General features: G+C 35.8%; 1 protein-coding gene across 2 annotated transcripts in view; it reads right to left on the bottom strand.

Annotated features, from left to right (window-relative positions):
* Window positions 1-4,123: 4,123 nt before the first annotated feature.
* Window positions 4,124-20,887, bottom strand: part of rspo1 (R-spondin 1) — a 31,955-nt gene continuing 15,191 nt past the window's right edge. For both annotated transcript variants that reach the window (XM_028471689.1, XM_028471690.1), the window contains exons 4-6: window positions 18,137-18,280; window positions 12,371-12,583; window positions 4,124-5,330 (exon numbers count right to left, since the gene is read on the bottom strand). In XM_028471689.1, the coding sequence (XP_028327490.1) occupies window positions 5,146-5,330; window positions 12,371-12,583; window positions 18,137-18,280 (542 nt within the window). In that variant the 3' untranslated portion in view covers window positions 4,124-5,145. The remainder of the gene's footprint in view (window positions 5,331-12,370; window positions 12,584-18,136; window positions 18,281-20,887) is intronic.

The raw sequence follows: 20,887 nt of genomic DNA, 5'->3' as shown, positions 1-20,887 counted from the left end.
GAAAAATGCAGCCGCATTAGCAGAGACGGTTGTTCACTCAAGTCAATGAGAACAGGATTGTTTCCAAACTGAAAGGCTTTGCTGTTTTATACTTCAGAATGTGTTTTACAATAATAAATGATCCGTCAACTTATCATTAATGTCCCACATGAAACAATAAACACAATATTTTAATCTTTAAAGTTTACCACTTGAGTAAAATGACTCACCAGCGGCAAAAAAAAACATGTAACTTTGGTTTGTTTTACGTCGCCACTAGATTTTTCCCTGGTTGGGATAGTGTTGACATCATTAGAGATGTGATCCAAAACCATATCCATATTATCATATCTGCATATCTAGGTCAAGTATTGCAGGAAACAGATACATATTATTACATAACTCTTAAAACAGAGATAAAAGGTTTAGACTTCAATGCTGTAATCATGTTTTTCAATGAGTCCAGGTTTCCTGTGTCTCTGGCTCCCAGTGAACCCAGTAAAAGAATTGAAAGCAGTAATCATGGGGTTACTGCTGCTCCTCAGTGGCTTGGCCCTAGGCCGTCGTCCTCTTCACTCACTGACATCTGGGGATCAACTAGTCGTATGTACTTGTGGGAAGAAACTCATTCTCACAGCAGGAAAACAAGGCTAAGATCTTCCAGTGATCTGAGAGAAGAACACTGGACACGTCTCTATTTCTAACCTGCAGGGTGACCAGAAATAACATTTAATAATGACAATTATGTATAGATTTCATCAGTCTCTGTTGACTACATTCACATTGCACCTATAGAACAGCGGTTCCCACACTTTTCACAGTTGCGTACCTCTTCAGACATTTAACCTGAAACCATGTACCCCCTCCTCCTGCACACTTAAAATACCCAATAATGTAATATCATATACATTTTATACATTAGGGCGACCGTGGCTCAGGTGGTAGAGGGTTGTCTTCTGATCAAGAGGTTGGGGTTCGATCCCAGTACCTGACTATGTGTCGAAGTGTCCTTGGGCAAGACACTGAACCCTAAGTTGCTCCCAGTGGTCGACTAGCGCCTTGCATGGCAGTCCTGTCCCACTGGTGTGTGAATGTGAGAGTGATTGGGTGAATGAGCTGATATGTAAAGCGCTTTGAGACTGCTTCAGTGTGGGGATAAAGCTCTATATAAAATCAAGCCCATTTACCATTTTATCCCTACAGTGACATTTGTCTTTGAATTTTCCACTGTTATCCAGGAAGTTTAGTATTATTTGTACTATAGTACAGTCATCTTAAAGATGTTTTATTCAGAAATAAAATGGGTTAAAACTGACCAAAAATAGCAGAAAAGGTGGTTAAATGAGGACTGCCGAAAATGTGCAGAAAAGGCATTGAAATTTGATGGAGAAATGGCAGAAATTATAGTAATGTAGCAAAAATGCATTAAAAGGAAAAATATGGCAAGTTTGATGTAGTCACAGAAAAGGGGCAAAAATAAGCAAATCACAGAATTCTATAGGGTGTTGATATGTAATGCTTCTGAGACGTCACACACAAAAAAATAACAATAAAAATAAATAAATAAAAAATGAAGACTTCATAATATTACAGAGCAGCAGTTGGAAAGAGCGTAAGTACGTCATTAAATACTCAGTTTTACACTTTAAATGGCTGATGCATATATACATTATGGCAGTAAAGAATAACAAATATAGCAAGAAAGAAGAGTTGTGATAAAACTGTGTCTCTATGCTTACAAATGTCAATTATTATTATGGCAAAGATGTCAGTAATATGTCAGTAAACCATCCACCTGTTGGCCTGTCGAAAAACGTGTGCATATTAGTATAGCAGTATCATTTTTATGAGAGCATAAATGGATACATTTGTTTGCAGCTGTGTGCAAAATTCACAACCTGCACACTTCTGTCAAATACCCCAGTCTGGCTGTGGTTAGAGATGTAGCTTACCTCCACCCTTTGTAACGTTCTGTGAATGAATAATGGTTTCTGTTTGTGATTAAACTCCTGGGAAACAAGAACTCCATATATAGTCATTGCCATTGATATAATATTGTTATAAATTACATTTGAAAGTTTCAATAATGACGCAAGCATTAAAAAGTAGAAAGAAAACAGAAGCCAGTGGTGTTTCACGACTAATTACTAAGGTTTAGTTTTCAGTTAAAACATTTCCAAAGGTTTGTGAAATGTTTAACATTATAACATTCATTTATTATTATTATTATTATTATTATTATTATTATTATTTTGAAGGACAGAGTGAACGTGGGTTTTTGTTTCAGACCTGTGTTCATGTTTGGGTCTATACCGCCCTCTTGTGGACTTTTAATCTAATTACAGCAAATATATTTTACATTTGTACCATTAAGTGAATGGAATTGTCATAAAACAAAACAAAATCATTAAAAAAATAATAACACTTTAGTAAATCACTATTATTATTACTATTATTATAATAATAATAATTATTATTATTAATCGCGTTGTAAGAAAAAAGAAACTAAATAATGAGAATGCTAAACATGATGGGGAGAATTTCACAAATCATTTCCGAAAGTTTTTTGAAGTTGGACAATCACAGAACACATGAACAAAAAATGTTTTTTTTTTTTTTTTAATTCTCTGAAGTAGATCATTTTACGTTCATTTGTTTTCTCAACACTTTAACTCATTCAGTGCCAGCCATTTTATAGCATTTTAACTAATTAATAAAGTCCTATGACAATCTGAATTCTGCACCAGATTCTGAAAGATTAAAGTCTCTACTTTCATCAGAAAAAAGAAGCTTGTTTCGTTCTTCCGTAATCAGCAGTTGAATAGAGACAAATTTCACACAAATCGCCAGTTTGTGACAAAAAGCTGAGAAAAAATGCCTTTTTTTTTTTTTGCTTTAGTGACATCTCAACATTAGTTTCCTTCTAAAAAAAACTACAAAAACAACACTGAGACCGGGCTTTTGATGGCAACATTATTATTTTACTATCTATGTCAGAGTTTAATGGATTTCTTACTGTATTTTGGCCATCCTCCAAGTCTCTCCCCCGTCATTCTCCACACACGCAACTTCCTCCTCATCCCGGACATGCCGAGTGTCACCGCTTGCCCCGTTTTTTTGATTGTTTTCTCCCACCATCGCCACACTCTCAATAGTCCACTTAGTTCCACACACGCTCTGGTTGAGTGTGTGCTGCTGTGAACTTCAGCATCAACTCTCGTAGCGCCATTTTCTGTCTCGTAAACTCTCTTTTCCTCTTCCTCTGAGCTCTGCCCATCACGGGTGATCTCTCATCCAAAGGCGCGCTGCTGCCACCTACATGTCACCAGTTGGTCACTACATCATTGTACAGTTAGATATTCACCGGAGAGCTTCGTCACACTGTCTCCTAGCAACCCCAGCCAAAAAACACAATTCACGTCAATAGACGTGAATGGCACTCAATGAGTTAATGACTCGATCCAACCTTTTTGTGTTTTTTGTTTGTTTTTTGAAAACAATAAGGTTGAATTTAAAAAAATAAATAAATCAGTAAAGCTATCAAAAAATAACATTAAAACTATTGTATTGCCCTTTCCTCTAATTGGCAGTCACACTGCCCTAGGGTAGATGTGGCTGCAGATGTGGCTTACATCCACCCGTTTGACTGTGTAGAAATGTCTATGGTTGTCCATGAAAGCAATATATATATAAACCTGAACATTATTATTATTAGATATTATCTTAACAGTGAGGATGCAGCCCATCATTTTATCTTTTAAATCCACCTTTCTGTGTGGCGTTTGCATGTTCTCTTCGTGCTTGCGTAGGTTTTTTTAAGCTAAGTTCGCGGAGAAGTGTGCATGTTTCGCTTTGAGCACACCCGCTGGCATTGCCCGGTAATAACTTCCGGGGACTATGAGTCTATTTCGAACTTCAGTTGTCGCAACTTTCTCTAAATGGCTGTGTGCGTGCAGCATGTACATCCAAGGTGCGCATAAGGTTATAAACACGTGGTGAAAATATCAGCGTTCATAATGCTGTGTTCACGGAAGAATGTGCAGAGAGATATCCGCTCCACACACACACACACAGACATTCCTTGCATTTATAGATAGATTTATAATAATGAATAAATAAAGAAAATCAGTTTATGACAAATGTATGCCATCTTAATGTGAATTTTATTCATGCTTTCACAGAATAAGATATACACAAAGACAGTCCAGGTTGGTTGATAAATACGACTTTAAAATATTCAGTAACACAATCCGATGCTTGAAGAAAGAATGAATCAAGCAACTGTCTCAGAAACCCAGAAAAAAACCCCAAGAAATAAAAACCTGTAAGAGTTACTGCTGTCGCCATAAAATCTACGTAAAACTTGCTTGAAATGCAGAAGTAAAACACTGTAGCTGTGCAACAAAATAATCTACAGACCCTGTAGCAAACGTACTGATAACTGATGGTTTCATGGCTTGTAGGATAATTGGTGGCTTTGTAATAACTGCATATTTGATATACTGTATCTGCTGTGCATGTACATTTTCCCTTATCGGAAATAACACAGATGTGCAAACACGTGTATATACGTATGCAACAGCTTAAATCCGAACAGCTGGGATCTGTGCAGATACGCAATGTAGTGAGAACTATCCAGACTCCAGTTACACACACACACTCATTCACCTCCGCACAGCCTTGTACCATGTAAATACACTTTTTTTTTTCCTTGTGCAGAACTGTTTTTCTAGCAAAACAAACCGACCCAAAGACAAAATGATGTCACGCTGCTCCTCGACACCATCAGATCCAACAGGCCCAAAGCATTTCCAGTGCCTTCTGTCCATACAAAATTAAAGGTACAGACACTTCAGAAATAACAATAATACATCATCATCATCATCATCAACCGGAGCAGACTTCATTCCATCTGTGCTTGGTTCACCATTGGCTTCAGTTCATCACAGAAAACAATCCCAAAGTCATCTTAAATGTGCCTTTTCAGTCCAATCGTGAAAATTGTAGAGAACGTAACCATTAGAAGAGTTCATCCACCTAAAAAACATCCTCCAGTTCTTTGTGCATTTTCTACAATGCAGCATAGCAGCATTAATCCATTCCTTCCTCCAGGTGAACCATTGGTCACTGGTCCATCCCAGCCACACCCTGTAAGACCAGTCAGGCTTAGGGTTCGGAGCTGGTTGTGATGCTGGGAGCACTGGTTGTTGTTGTCCTGCTCTTGGCTTTTCTTCGCCCGTTACTTCCTCCTCCTCCTCTTTTTCTTCCACCGTCTCGGTTTTCTCGCCCTTCTTTTCGGTTCTTCTCCCTCTTCTTTCCATCATTTTGTCGGTTGTTTTTGTTTTTTCTTTCTAAAAATAGAAATAAAAATGAAAGTTAAACTTGATAAATATGCAACAACTAACTCAGACTAAGTGTATGACACCCCCTGATGAGGAATTGAGGTATGACAGGTGGGGCGGACAAACGGGGACATTTTCAATTTCATACCAATATAGTTATTACTTTTTTTGAAATGTTTATTATTATAATACATACATTTTTATATAGGGCTTTTCTGGGTACTCAGTCGCTTTACAATGAAGGGAGCAGTGTTGGGGTTCAGTGCGTTGCTCAATTATTATTATATTATTTTTTAAATGGGTGGTCATGTCAGAGACACAGAAATGTAAACTATTGTGCAAAAATCTGACATGACAGACTTCACCATCTGGAATGACAATAGCTATATGACACAAAAAAAGCCAGTAATTTCCAACCTTTTTTGGATCGTGACCCCATTTTGATATCACAAATTTCTGGCAACCCCAATGACATTTTTTAAATCTATAATAAATTTTTTGACCATGTTTGTTATACTGTGTAACAAATACAGAACAGCCAGGATTAGTGCAAAAGCAAACCTATAAAACGTATTCCAAACACTTTTGTTGAAGTATTTCTGTAAAGTACAATTTTTATGAATGTAAGCATTTTTATTTGTTATTGGGGAGTTTATTTTTCAATTTACATGTGTTTTTTTTTTTTTTTTTTCATTCTACAATCACTCCATTTGGTTTTTGTTTTTCCTCCCCACACCTGTCACACAGTTTTAGAATTTAATTGCTCTGGAAAGGCAGACATCCACTAAGTGTCCACACGTGGGGAACTGGGATCTACCAGACGTGCTCTGATGACAACTTTGTGTCACATAAATACACTTAAAACCTTTTTAGCGTAATTAGTCCAACACGTTTCAGAGCACAGAACCATATGAAGTCTCTACGGAGTGGGAACAGGGCTTATGTTCAGTCTATTTCTAGGCACCACTTACTGTAGGAATCTGATTTTAATGTATTTAATGGAGAATAACTGCTGTTGGTCTGGAGGATGATAATAATGTTGATGCTTTTCAATAATAAATATAATCCTTATAACAATTGAGCCTATGTCATTTTTAAATGATAAAAATCTTAAAATGCCAAATAATTAAAATTTAAAAAAAAAATGAAAAAAAACATTTTTTAGATGTGGCCAAATTATTTTTAATTTTTTATACAAAATGTCACGCATTTATGTGCAATTTATCTTTGTAAAAGGTGTTCAGGGAGACGTAAATGTCAATTGTATAAAATTCTGGTTTAATATGAGGGACTTCACCATCCATCATTTAACACATTTTCAGGACATCCGACGCACTTTGGTACATTTTTTGAGATATGGCCAATTTAGAGAGGGGCACGTGTCGATTTCTGTGCATCCTTATTTTTCATCCTTTATCAGCTTCCAATATCTCAAAAATTACACCAAAAACTAATAAACAATAAATTATTAGGAGACAAAGAGGCGAGCTACAATGACCTCATGTAAAGGATTTTCAATATTGGCAAGTGGTGAAGTTGGGGTTCATAATAAAAATGAACAAGTTGCATAAAGAAAAATTGTTTTATATCCCAAGAAAAAGTCATCTTTATACTATAAATTATAACAGAGAACATATTTTTTCTTACATTCCCTCATGCAGTAATGGGCCAATGAAAATAGTAAAAAGAAGTAAAGTATTTTTTTTCAGATTTCAAGAACGTGTCACCCAAGAACCAATGCTTATATGTGACTGATCATTAGCGATGTGAACAGTCTATGTTCATAGCTCTAAGCTGATCAAATTACATGGAGCCGAGACATATGCTAAATTATTTACTGAAGGTCCAAACATGTTCCAGACCCAAACCCGGACAAACTTTTTTCCAATTTTGAGGGGCTGGCATGTCCATCAGATAGGATGTGTAGCAGATATTTTTGTATATTCTGAGAGTGGGTGGAGTTGGATTATTATACCAATTTTCAGTTTTCTATGTGATGTAGTTCCTGAGATATTGGAAGCAGAAAATTAAAGAAAAATAAGGACGACACATACTCCCCCTCACTAAATTGGCCATACCTGATAAAGAGTTTGATGAAAATTCTTTTCTAGCTGGCTTCATATTTACTTCAACTCAGGTTACTCACCATTTGTCTTGAGTTTATAACCGAGTGCATGTGGCGACTATTCAAACTACAATTAATACAGAGCAAAAAGTCATTTCAATCTAAATCAAAGAAGCTGTGATGTCAAGCATTCAAAGAGCAAATGGTCCTGAAACACCATCAGCATCCATGGACTTAATCACTGCTCTGAGTCCAATGAGGGAGAACTTCATTAGTTTATGAAAACTAAACAGTTTGACATCACGAAAGCATTGAAACGTGCTGAAAAATCCTTCTTTGAGACGTCATGTAAAGCTTTTTTGATGAAAAAAAACCAACAGAAAAACGATGGGTTAGGACATGTGTAGCCAAGTCGACACCAAGCATTAAATCTGCAGACCACAGTTTATGAACATGCTCACCAGTCATCACTCATAAAATACATGGAAGGAAAGTCATTAGGGTTTTTTTTCCCAAAAAACTATTTGTCTGTGAAAGTATTAAGCACAAAAAAGTGTTTGACCTTTTATTTTGTTGTGAAAGTCCAAATACAAATGTTAGGAAGTCTTCGTCAGCGGCGTCTGCTGATCGCTTTGATGTTTGATGGCAGTTGTCAGTCGAAACATGTCAGGAGATCAAAGTGGATTTCCTTAAGAAAAACTATCTGAATAAATGAAAACCGTAACATATTATTCGAGAAATAATGTCAAAAAAGCGCAAATATGTTGAGCGCAACATTGCTTTGAGCTAGCCAAACGTGCTATCAAGACTTTGATACCCTTTGCCACCACGTACTCGTGTTAAAGTGGATTTCCAGATTTGACAAACATGAAAACAAAAAACGGAACAAGACTTAGGTGGAGAGCAATTAAAGACTAAGGGACAGATTCACTAAGATCTGAAATAAAGGGTGGTAATTCAGTTGCTTCCCTAAATCCTTTAGTGACACATTTTCCTCACCTGCTGCGCGGAATTTACGAAAATTGAAGCAATCATTAGTGCACGAGCAGAACTGGTGCAGACTGCCATTATTCAAATGAGCGTTTTGCTCGATTAATGTGTAGACGTCAGATCCGCCTACTATGCATATTCATTAGAGGGAAACGCACTAAATGGAATGCGGGCGCATTCTGACGCGCAGTCCTGATTCTCTGAGCTTTGTCCATCTTATTAGCGTGTGGAGTGACGTTTGCACACGTTTTAATACCACTGAACCTTTTGTGAATCCATCCCTGAGACTCTCAAATTCATCCAAACATTGCAGAGTTCTGTCCATCCTCTCAAAATCTGTGTATCATTCGTTTTTCATTATGGAACAAAAACATGAAAAATGAACAAAAAAAACACTCATTATTTGATATTTGTTTCCAAAACCAAAATGAAAAAACAGAAAACCACTTGTTTTTCAAATTCAAACTCTTTTGCTTCGGTACAGAAAACGAACACCTTTATTTGTTTTCTCCATTACCGATTGGCCAAAGTACTCTCATCCGACGCTAACGGCTATGCTAACAGCAGTTCAGCATGACAAGATCGGTGCTTCCAACTGTGCATCCGAAACGTGTCCTTTTCGCTTTAGCTGGTGTTGGGCACAGAACCTCCTCACGGACATTTCGGAGGATTCAGAGACTCCTAAGTGAGAGCTTGAATTTGAAAAACAAGGCATTGTTTTGGAAACAAATATCAAATTTTTTCGCTTTTCATGTTTTTGTTACATAATGAAAAACGAATGATTTCTCAACCTCACCCTTCTCATTCATGTTGTAGCGAGTTGTATTTCACAGTTTCAGGGTGATGAACACGTTGTATTACTGCTATATGTTCAATCAACAAGTGATTGTTGAAAAAAATTTGTTGTTTCTCACGAAAAATCCCAGAAGGGTAATTAAGTAAATAAATCATAATATTTTCTTATTACATATATATTTTTATTATATATTATTCCTCAACATTATAAGTAAAATTCAGAAAGTCATTTTACAGTAGGGCTACAAATCATGACCCCATTTTCATGTCACAGGCACTTTTTTCTTTTTCATCTAGAATTTGTTTTTGAACATGTTTATTAAAGTGTGTAACATAGATATTTTTATATAGCATTTTATTTGAACTACATTTATATTTGAGAAAGTTTAAAGTAAATAATACAGTTGTTTGATATTTATTGTGTGTGATGTGTCAGTTTGAAACAGAATGATCATTGAAAACATTTCAATTTAATTTTCAATCAGTAATTTTTCTTGTTAACACTTCATATTAAGATACTGTAATAATGGTTAATGAATGCATAATAAGCACAAGATGCTGTTAACATGTATTAAAACTAAATATACTGTAATAATGGATAATTTATGCTTAATAAGCACTAATAAACGGTTAATAAGCACTTCACAAATTAACAGCTAATAAGCAATTTTTAGCTGTTAATTTGTGCTCAAAACGCATTAATTAACCATTATTACAGTACCTGAATATGAAGTGTTACCGTTTTTTTTTTTTACCAATTATTACTAAGCATTCCAAGCGACCGCACATGGGGTCACAACGCCAAGGTTGAAAAACACTGCATTACACTATGGTGTTTTTTTAAGTGTGCAAGAGTAGAGGGTACATGGCTTCAGAATAAATGTGTGAAGGGATACGGGACTGAAAGGTTTGGGATCCACTGCTGTAGAGGGATGCTTGGAAGTGTTTTTACTTCATTCTTACCATATTTAGTCAGCGGGGGTAGTTGTTACATATTACAGCCCAAATTGACATCAAACTCTGCTTTATATCCTGTATGTGTGTCCTCTGACATCAATATAAGGGGCTTAAGTGTTAACAGATTCACGCAATTTAAAAGTAACGCTAGATTGTGCAAGACTTGATGATTTTCGTCCACATATATCAAGGCAATGAGGCGTGTTAGCTTTTACTTTGTTATATGACGTCTACGCCGTTGCCAGTGCTGCATAAATATTGCTGCGTGATTTTACTGCCAAACCCATTAGCTCCTGAGCGTGCCAATGTTCAACAATAGCTCACTTTCTCTTCAACGCTCTAGTGAAAATTGGCACATCGCACAAAGCCGAAGGATTTATAGACGCAAATAGAAATTTGACAAACTTTTTTGCAATATCATTCTCTGAAAAAAAAAAAAAAGAAATATGTAAGAGAAAAGCGATCTCATCGCTGGGAAAATCAAGGATTAACAGTTTGCTTAAAAATGTTGATGTTTACATTTTTCCATCATTCTGCGTAATTTTTTTTGGATTCTTTACCTCAGTTTACCTCACACTAAAATAAAAGTAGCACATTGAAGAACAGTTGTGTAGACAGGGTCATCTATAAAGTCAGTAAAATGATGGTCCATTGTTCTATGAATCTGTGATAACCACATTCATTCATTTATTAATCTGAATAATATCCACTGTTATCCAGGAGGTTTAGTACTATTTGGGCCATAGTATATAATCATCTTAAATACGTAAATCCTTGTTTCAATCAGAAATAAAATGGGTTAAAAAGTGACCAAAAATGGCAGAAAAGGTGGTGAAATGGGACAGAAATTGATTAAATGCTGAAAATTACAGTGCTGAAAAAACAAAGAGAAAAAGTGGAAAAATGGTTCAGTGTCAATAATTGCTTAAGAGTGGCAGAAAAACAAATGAATTACTTTAAACTGGTTAATATGGTTAAATTGGCAAAAAAATAAGCATGAAATATGGTGAAAAGAGGTTAAAAGTTACAATAATGGGTCAATATATGCAACATTAGGTGGAAAGAGTTCATAAGTGCCGAGAATCTCTTATAATCGGAAAAGAAAAGTGCATTAAAAGCATTAACATTTGATGAAGAAGAGGCAGAAATGGGAGTAATCAGTAATGTAGCAAAAACGCATTAAAAGGAGAAAAAAATATGACAAGAAAACCTGATGAAAATAAGTTAAAATATGTCACGTTTGGTGTAGTTGAAGAAAAAGCGTATAAATAAGCCAAAATGGGCGCAAATTGTTCAAATCATATTCTTAGTTCCTGGAAGGCAACCGACGACCCCAAGGTTGAGAACCATTACTTTACCTCATCTGCCCTTTTAGTACGCTCTGATCCTCAAAGCCAAATACATCCTTTTTCATTTTGGATTAGGGCAAGGGCAACTTCAAAAGCACCGCCATCAGAACAAATAGACCTTGTCCAGGTTTGCTTTGTGAAAGGACGACTTTCATCTGGTTCATCTGGCTCGGAGATGGAACTTATTTGTTTACGAGCTTAAAAGTTGAGTTCTGTATCCATGTGTTCCCAACAAACCCAATCCAATCCAATCTATGAAATGAAGGCCAAAGACACAATGTGATTTTAAAAACTCAGATCCCAACACACTGTGACTAATGAGAGCTAGAGTGAACAGTTCTACTTAACAGTCCAGATCCCCCGCCCCCCCAAATCTTCCAAAAACACTTTGTTGGCACAATCAATAAGTGTGTGATGGTCTTATGTGTACACACAGTTCTAGTTCTGAAGAATTATATCAGTTAGAAATTAATCCCTCGTGTTTTACAACCTTTGATTTTCACAAACAGAAAAGACTCAAAACAGACTTGGTTGTTTGCAAGTGGTGTGTACTGGGTTTGGGGCTAACAAGAAAACTAAGAGATGAGAAACAAATTGCATGATAAATAATATTTTTAGTGTATTTTACATATGATTTAAGACATGGGTCAAACCTGGCCCGTTATCGTAAGAGATGCTAACAGAAAGCTAACACAAGAGGAAAGATACTGTATTGCAGAATTGTAATTACCTTTCAGGGGGAAAATGATAATTGTAATTTTAGTTGTAATTGGAAAAAATGCAGGTCACCATAATCGTAACTGAGTTGTAATTAAGCATGGATAATTGAAGACATAAGAGTAAATGAAAAATGTATTTGGCCCCAACTCTGTTGTGTACAGTATGTGTTTTACCTCTGAAACACGGCGTCTTGATCACGACGCACTTCCTTCTCTCGGTTTGCGTGGTGCAGTTTGGTGCCGGTAGAGCTGTGGAGGAATTGACCTGCAGGAGGGGGAATCGAACCCGCGACTGGAAGCCTTTCTTAAAGCCACAGGTTTTGTTCTTCTTCATACATGATCTCCACTGGCTCCACTCACCCAGTTCACACTCTGAGGCATGTTGGCCTGGGGGGGGGGGGGGGATAGGACACCAACGAGGAAGTGGTGAAATAAATGTTTATGATGATGTCTAATAATAAATCAAAGTAATTTGTCAATTTGTTTGAGGCTGGGGAATTATGTATCAATGTGTTTATGTGCTGTCAATCTACACCTGTGTGGCCAAAATATGTTGTATAACACCAATCTGTTTATTAGAGACGTGGGTATTAAGTATCCAAAGCATATTTTATCTCAACCTGAATAGATCGCCTACTGTTGGGTTTATTTCATTACACTAGTGTTTTCTGTGAGTTGTGGTGCAAATTAAATATATTAGGGGTGTGTCGAACCAAATTTTTCATTTGAGATACAATACCGATATTGTATCCTTTAGTATTTATTAGCCAATATCGATTAGATATCATACATACTTTATACCTTATTTTGTAGTGTGGAATATAAAAAAAAACAATAGTCAGCAACAGAAGGTATGAGAAAAACTCACCCATTTATTAATAAACTAATGGGTTACATGCATTTCAACCTAAAAATATTTTTTTAAAAATCCACTAAGAATTATATATTATAATCAGAGATTTTAGATACAGACCGACATATATATATATATATATATATGTATGTATATGTTTTTTATATGTTTTTCTGTCAGGCTTTGTGGGCCTGACAATACTTTATTTTATTTGTTTTTAATACATTTTTCAACAAATGGTGTCAGTGCGTTAATGTGAAGAGTTTTCTGGTTTTAACTACTGATTAGAACTTGTCCGTCAGCTCTGTAAAAAAAAAACTGCCAAATTTACGCCTCTTTCCAGATAGTTTAATGGTTTAGTGGCTAACGTCTGGCACTGGGACCCAAAAATGGGTCACAGTGGAATTTTCAGTAAGTTTTGAGTATTTTTCTGGGCTCAAAACATTAAATAACTGTATTTTCTAGATTATAAATAATAACATAATATAAATAAAGTGATTATATCATTACTTTTTAATTCAAAATTGACGATGTTTAGTTTGATTGGATGAACACTTTTTGAGATATGGCCAATTTAGTGATGGGGGTACGTGTTGATTTTCGCTTGTCCTCATTTTTCTTCCATTTTTAGCTTCTAATATCACAGGAACTGCATCACATAGGAAACTAAAATGTGGTATAATAATACAGCTCCACCTACTCTCTCAGAATATATAAAAATATCTGCTATACATTCTATCTGGTGGACATGCCAGCTCCTCAAAACTCTGGGTCTTCAGTAAACAACTTGCTCCCTGTAATTTGATCAGCTTTGAGTTATGAACATGGACTGTTCACATTGCTAATGATTAGTCACATATATGCATTGGTTCTTGGGTCACATGCTCTTTAAATCCCAAAAAGGACTTTTGTGACAGATTTTTATTGACCCATAACTGCATGTGGGAATGTAATAAAAATCTGATGTTTTAATTTATTGTATAAAGATGACTATTTCTTGGGATATACAACTATTTTTCTTCATGCAACTATTTTGCATTCCAACTTTGGGTTATTTCACCACTCGCATACTGAAAATCCTTTATGTGAGGCCATTATAGCTTGGCTTTGTGACTCATAATCATTAGTGGTTTATTTGTTTTTTTATTAGTAACATAAAACACAACAATCATTGCATTAGAAAAATATTTATTTTTGAAAACAAAATGTATTATGAACACATTTCTAAGGTTTTACATTTTTTTTTTTTTTTTTGGAGGTGATTTTTTATCCAAACACATTCTGATTCAGCTTATACTGTAGCTGTGTGTAGATGGAAAATAGTTTAAACTGCTTCATCTTTTCACAATAAAAGTTGAGGAGGTTTCTGTTGTTCTTCTGTTCAGTCAGATTATTCCTGGTCTGTGGATGTTTTTGCTCCTACTGCTTTAATCACTTACTGGCAATGTTGAGTGAGTGAGTAGTTTGGCTATGTCTCCTTCTTGTTACTCACTCGGATTGTTTTTCTGTGTTTGTTCACCACCCATTTCCTCACATACAAACTCACCTCCTGCTTTGGCAGCAGCTGGACACTAATACATTTGGCCAACTTCACTTTCTCAGTCTGTCTCTCCCTCTTTTTTCTTTCTCTCTCTCTTTCTGATGATAGACATCTATGAACAGCACCACATCCCAACACCAATGTGCTTTACCTTCCATGTCATGGCCATTAGGGAGAATTCTTTAAGGAGCTGTCAGGCTCATTACTACGAGTGCGTATTAGGGCCACATTAAAACAAATAAATAAAAATCAGGACACTACGAGATTAAAGTCGTAATATTTTGAGAATAAAGTTGTAATTTTATGAGAATAAAGTAAAAATGAAACAAACAGAATGCTGTCTGTGTTGTGGTCACTCGTGCATTATGGAGAATGTGGAGCATTTAGTGAGATTTTATTTCTCTTTAGGTTTCAAAAATTGAGCCTTTTGGCCTATTATCACCACTTGTATCAGCTGAAAGACTTTAAAGCCACTTTGCAGACATTTGCATTTGTTCCCACAAAAGAACCAGACTGATTTGGAGCAAATAGTCTCTTTAGTGGAGAAGGAACTGACTGCAAGTGGTCGATTTAAGGGCTATCACTGTTAGTTGAACAGCAATACCATTACAAGCTTTTTTAAGATACGGCTTTATTCTCATAAAATTATGACTCTATTGTCAAAATATTATGACTGCTCTCAAAATATTACAACTTTAATTTTGCAATATTATGATTTTATTCTAGAAATATTATGACTTTAATCTCGTAGTGCTCAGATTTCTTTTTATTTTAATGAGGCCCCGCCCTGCTCTTCTTTTCCCTGATTTTTCACCTCCCTCCTCAACAGATAGGAAGTAGGTTTGAGAATAATTCTGTTTTGAACTATTCACCCTTTATTCATAACTTTAAAAGTAATATCCAGAATATTTGTTTTATTAGATAAAATCATAGTGTAGGCCTCATGGACGAATGAATCGAAAATAATTTATGACAAAAAGAAAGGAAAAAAGGTCAGAAATGCTGCTCGAAAGTTTGTTTGGATCTGACATTGTCAGAAACATTTCATGCATTGCATTGTGGGATGTGGAGTCCTGTAAAATGATGCAAAGAAGTGTGCTTACTTCATTCTTACCCTGATTTCTTCATCCCACAATGCAATGCAATGTTCTTTTTATTCCGTTTTTATTAATAGCTCGATTGGAGTATTTATTTGTGTTGTCAATTTAGTTTATTTCATTGGATTTTGCGCTTGCTAATGGTGAATAATGTGGGTAGGCTTCTTCCTCTCCCTTGTCAAACAAGTCGAATGTGTAATATATTGAAATAGTTTGGTTTTTTTTTAATTATTTTATAAAGATTTCTGTTATTTATTTATTTCTATCATTTTTTATCATTCAAAATAAATAAATAAATAAAATGCACAAAAATGTCAACTTGTGTGTGTTTAAGATGAAGATGAAAAACTTTTGCCCCTGCAATTTTGACTTTTTTTCCTTTCTTTTTGGAGAAAATGATGTTCGATTCATTGATCTATAAAGCATTCACTATGATTTTATCAAATTTAAAAAATATTGTTTGTAGCAGCTTACATAATCATCTTTTTTTGCCCAGTCAGTGAGTTCACTGTAGTTTCTACCACAGCTTGTTGCCTTGACCCAGCTTGAATTTGAGTTATTTTTGGGGTTCTGTTTGACATCTGTCTGTGTTTGTTGTATTGTTTTAGTAAAGTTAGTTCTTTGCTTTTGTCTCCGTGCCTGGATTCTTTAACATACCACCTCAACACAAGGGAGACAAGATGTTTTCTGTGAATTTGGACTACGATGCTGATTGAAAAGGACAAGACACGTTTGATGGACAAAAAATGTTGGAGGTGAAAGAAGGCTTCAACCAGGTTTCAGATGCAGTGATTTAAACGGTCATGTGATGCTAATCAGTCAGTTTAGGACACATGGAAGGCATATGAACAAAAAGATGTATCAAGACTAAAATGAGTGTGGAAATGTCCGGTGGCTCAGGTTAGCTCCACAGGCGGTGGACGGACGTTTCTACAGCTACTGCATTTTTGCATTTGGCGAAAATTAGCGGCGACTGACACGCGATTGTGACCTCATATCCTCTCCTGCCTCATTTTACGACTACATACATTCAGAATAAAACAAGTCTAAGTTATCTCTTAAAAAAAAAAAAGATACATAATGCATGCTAATGTAAAAAAAATATAAGCATGGTTTCTTTTTACTTTTATAAACTTTGAAAATCTACCTTTAACCTGTACATACTACATACATAATTCATGAACAGTCAAATTCTGTGATATCCTCTTTCATATACTGGCATGTTTGAATTTAAATAGAAAAGAAGTATTTCTATTTCTTTTCTTATTAGTTATCCTCTGTGTATCATTACAGTTTCCGACCCATGGCATTGACTGTACTAAGTAGTTTTTTTTTGATGATTTCTACTTTACTTTTATTCTACTAAATTTATAAGTTAAAATACATACTTTTACTCTGTTACTTTGATTTTTGCCACCTAGTTACTCGTTAGTTACATGCTAAAATATGAATATAATTAAAGACAAAACAGTCACCCATGATCATACCTGTCATTGATGTTTGGCGAAAACACAGAATTAAGTGAATTATTTCGTTTTTTGAAATGTGAAATGTCTGAATGCAGATTATTATGTCTGAACATTTTGGTGAGTGTGGCGTTTTCTGGATTTACGTGCAAATAATGTCCTACATTATTTTACTCTTTGTATGTGAGTGCCCATGTCTCTGAACCTTGAATCTGGAAATCTCAGCGTTTTACTCATGGTTTTGTGTCCCGATTCAATACGAATAATATCAGCCTGCATCTAAAATCTCAGATATAATAACTATAGTTTTTATTGGGTTTAGTGAGGTTGTTTTTCAATGTATTCTTATTTATTTATTGAATTTAATTGTAGAATATTCTTGTGTTTAAGGATAAAATGTAAGTAACACATTGGTTAATAATAAATGGGTCAGTTTTTTCTCCTACCTGTTGTTGCTGACTATTGTTTTCTGTTAGAATAATATTATTTGATCAAATTTTTCTAACATTCCACACTACAAATTAAGTTATAAAGTATACATGATTTGCAGATATCGCATCGGGTCGATATCGGTATCGGTCAATACTAAAGGCTACAATATACTGTAGGTATCGTTCCGTAAGTGAAAAAATTGTATTGACCCCTAGTTTTTTTTTTCCAAATAATCAATTTTCAACATCATGTTTTCCAGCCATAAGCTAATTTTGTCATATCTTTGTATGATTTTGATTAAACACAAAAAAAAACCCAAAATAAAAACATATTACACATTTCCAAAATTGTCATACAACGTAAAGATATTTTAAAAATTCATATCTCCTGATAATGTTCTATGTCGGACAATGGGGTGGGGGGAGGGGCGGTTGCAGTTTAGCGAGCAACAATAAAGACAAATACGATGCAGAGACAGTTGACATTAATATAACAAGCTTTAGTGTGAATAATGCAGGTAAAAAGCAGAAAGTCTATAATAATCTCACTCACCAACACACTCCATGGTCTCGTTGGCGGTGCGCTGTCCGGGGGGGCAGCTGACGTAACATCGACCACTGTGTGAATACAAGCCGTCCTTACATTTTGTGCAAAAATTGCGATTGAAACACGCTTCACAATTGTCTATTTTACATTCTGAAAAGAACAGGGGAGAAAAAACAAACAAGTTTAGAGTCAGGCAAGGCTTTAATTAATTATTTTTACACATTGCTTCCCTGTCTTTACACTGCACGCCTTAATCCTTTTGAGGGACTTTTTTTTTACCTCATTTGCTGCACAATGCGTGCATTCAGGCCTACACACATTGTGCTCATAAAAGTTGATTTGCGCACGTAAAAAGCTGTACATCTGATGCTGTGGTCAGAAATGACCTACTGAATTCCTCAGAGGAATCTTCTCGCCTCCTGCTTTCAATTACCGCTTTGAAGCCCCGCGGCAGCTCGGTTTGACAGCACTGCCGATCGAAAAGCAGAACAAATGTGGCTGACATGAAATACTAAGATGACACGTATGATGTCATACAATCAGATAACCACTCGGATTAGCCACTGAAAGCTTCCAAAAGGAATTCACTAGGAAAACTGCTTAAAAAAGAACACCAAAGATGGGAAAAGAAAAACAGCATGTATTGTACACAGCCTTGGATTCATTTAACAGATTTAACTAAAGTGGAAAAACTGCAGGTTTTCAATAAAATAATGCAAAGTTAAAACAGAAGAGTAAAATAAGTCAAAACTTTACATTTTAAATATACATCTTTATCCAGGAAGTTTATTGTTATCTTAAAGAAGTAAATCCTTGTTTTAATCAGAAATAAAATGGGTTAAAAGTTACAAAGAAATGGTGGAAAAGGTGGTGACATGGGATTTTAAAAACCATAGAAATGGGTTAAAAGTGTAAAATTACAGTGGGCAAAAACAGACAGAAAAAGTGGCAAAAAGGGTTCAAAATGTCAATATTGGCAGAAAAAGTAGGAACAGTTAGTTTAAACTGGCAAATAATGGGCATGATAAATCATTAATGTGGTGAAATTGGCAAAAAAAAAATGCATGAAATATGGTGAAAAGAAGTTAAAAGTAACAATAATGGGTCAACATATGCAACATTATGCGGGAAAAGTGGTGGAAAGAGTTTATAGGTGCTGGAAATGTCTTATACAAAGAAAAAATGTGCAGAAAATGCATTGAAATTTGATGAAGTGGAAGAAATTAGAATAATGTACAAAAATGCATTAAAAGGAGAACAAATATGGCAAGAAAAGGTGATGAAAATAGGTTAAAATATGGCAAATTTGGTGTAGTTGTAGAAAAATGGTAAAAATAAGCAAAAATGGGCCCAAACAGTAAAAAAAAAAAAAATTGTTTCTTAAAGGCATTTGCCAACCCCCTCCCAGTGTCTCGCCACCTCAAGGATGAGTTTTCGCACCAAGAAAATGGCGGAAATGGGCGTGGCCCAGCCCAGGTGATTCAGTGCTATTCATGTGCAACAAATGGTGTGGGAGTTGCTGGCCAAAACGCATTGATCTTGGTTATAGCGCCACCTGCTGGCGAACATATGTGAATTTTTGCGTCCAAGGTAAGCTGAACGGTTTCGACCAACCCTCCAAAGAGCACCGCCCTCCCTTGCACAGTTTAGCCTGCAGCACCACTTTTACCGAGAACAAAATAAAAAGGAAGAATAAGAATAAAAATCAAAACTATTACAATAGGGTTCCAAGCACCGCTGGTCCTAGGAACTGCGTATGTATCTCAGGCCCCTCGGGCTTGGCTCCCCAATTACACCCTGGCTTAAACCGAAGACTTAAACAACCTCTCAAAAACAGGCAAACAACCCGTTTAAGAGCTTATTTGGGGATTCTTTTCTTCCTAAAACCTGGCTTTTTTGCCCACACTTTAACAGGAAACAGACAGAGTTGCTGAGACCTCATGGATAAATGAGAGTGGTTATACCAACAGTGGTGTAGGAAAAAAAAAACCCAAATCAAAGATAAACCAGAAGGAAAATCCCTGACTTCCTCTGAACACCACACGCACTTAACAACAAACGATGAGCCAAACAAGACACTTTGATTTAAAACAAACAAGAAAGTTTAAGAAGCATGAGTTTAATTTCTTGAAAGTTTTTTTTTTTTGGTGCCGTTTTACATTTAATAGAGGCAACAGACAGTTTCTGGTGGTGATTAAAGGGTACCTGTAGTGAAAATGTATATAACAAAAAATGTGTTAATTGTATTACCATTAAACAAAATATGCCCATATATGCCTTCAGGCATTAAACTATGGAGAGTCGCCATTTTGGACAGATTGCAATCATCGGCACGGCCTGTCGCTTTAACTAACTTGTGCATTGTGGGAGGTAGCGGTGCAACGGGTCTGTTTACATTGTTGTAGGCAGCAGTGTCTATCCACTCTTTAAATGATAAAAGTGCAGGATCCAGGTTGTATGTTAGGAGAGGATTAAATATCACCTTTCTCACAAACTTCCTGCTTTTTGTATGCAACCCTGCACCGACTCAGCATGCAGAAGTAGCCTAATGGACAGTGCTGTTGTTACCAGCAGAAACGAGCCATGGCTGAGTAGTTACTGTAGGTGATGGAAGTGCAAAAACATGGCGAGCAATTGTGATGAAACCTGCGTGAAAAAGATATCTGTTCATGAATGGGAGGATGTGCCGAGGATCAGCAGCTTACGGCGCTGTAAAGAAAAGCTTAATATTTAGCCACAAGGAAGTAAGTAAGAGGG

Source organism: Gouania willdenowi, chromosome 16, assembly GCF_900634775.1.
Source record: "Gouania willdenowi chromosome 16, fGouWil2.1, whole genome shotgun sequence".
NCBI classification, from domain to species: Eukaryota; Metazoa; Chordata; class Actinopteri; order Blenniiformes; family Gobiesocidae; genus Gouania; species Gouania willdenowi.
Note: the sequence above shows the minus strand (reverse complement) of the source record. Positions and strands in the feature narration are given on the sequence as shown.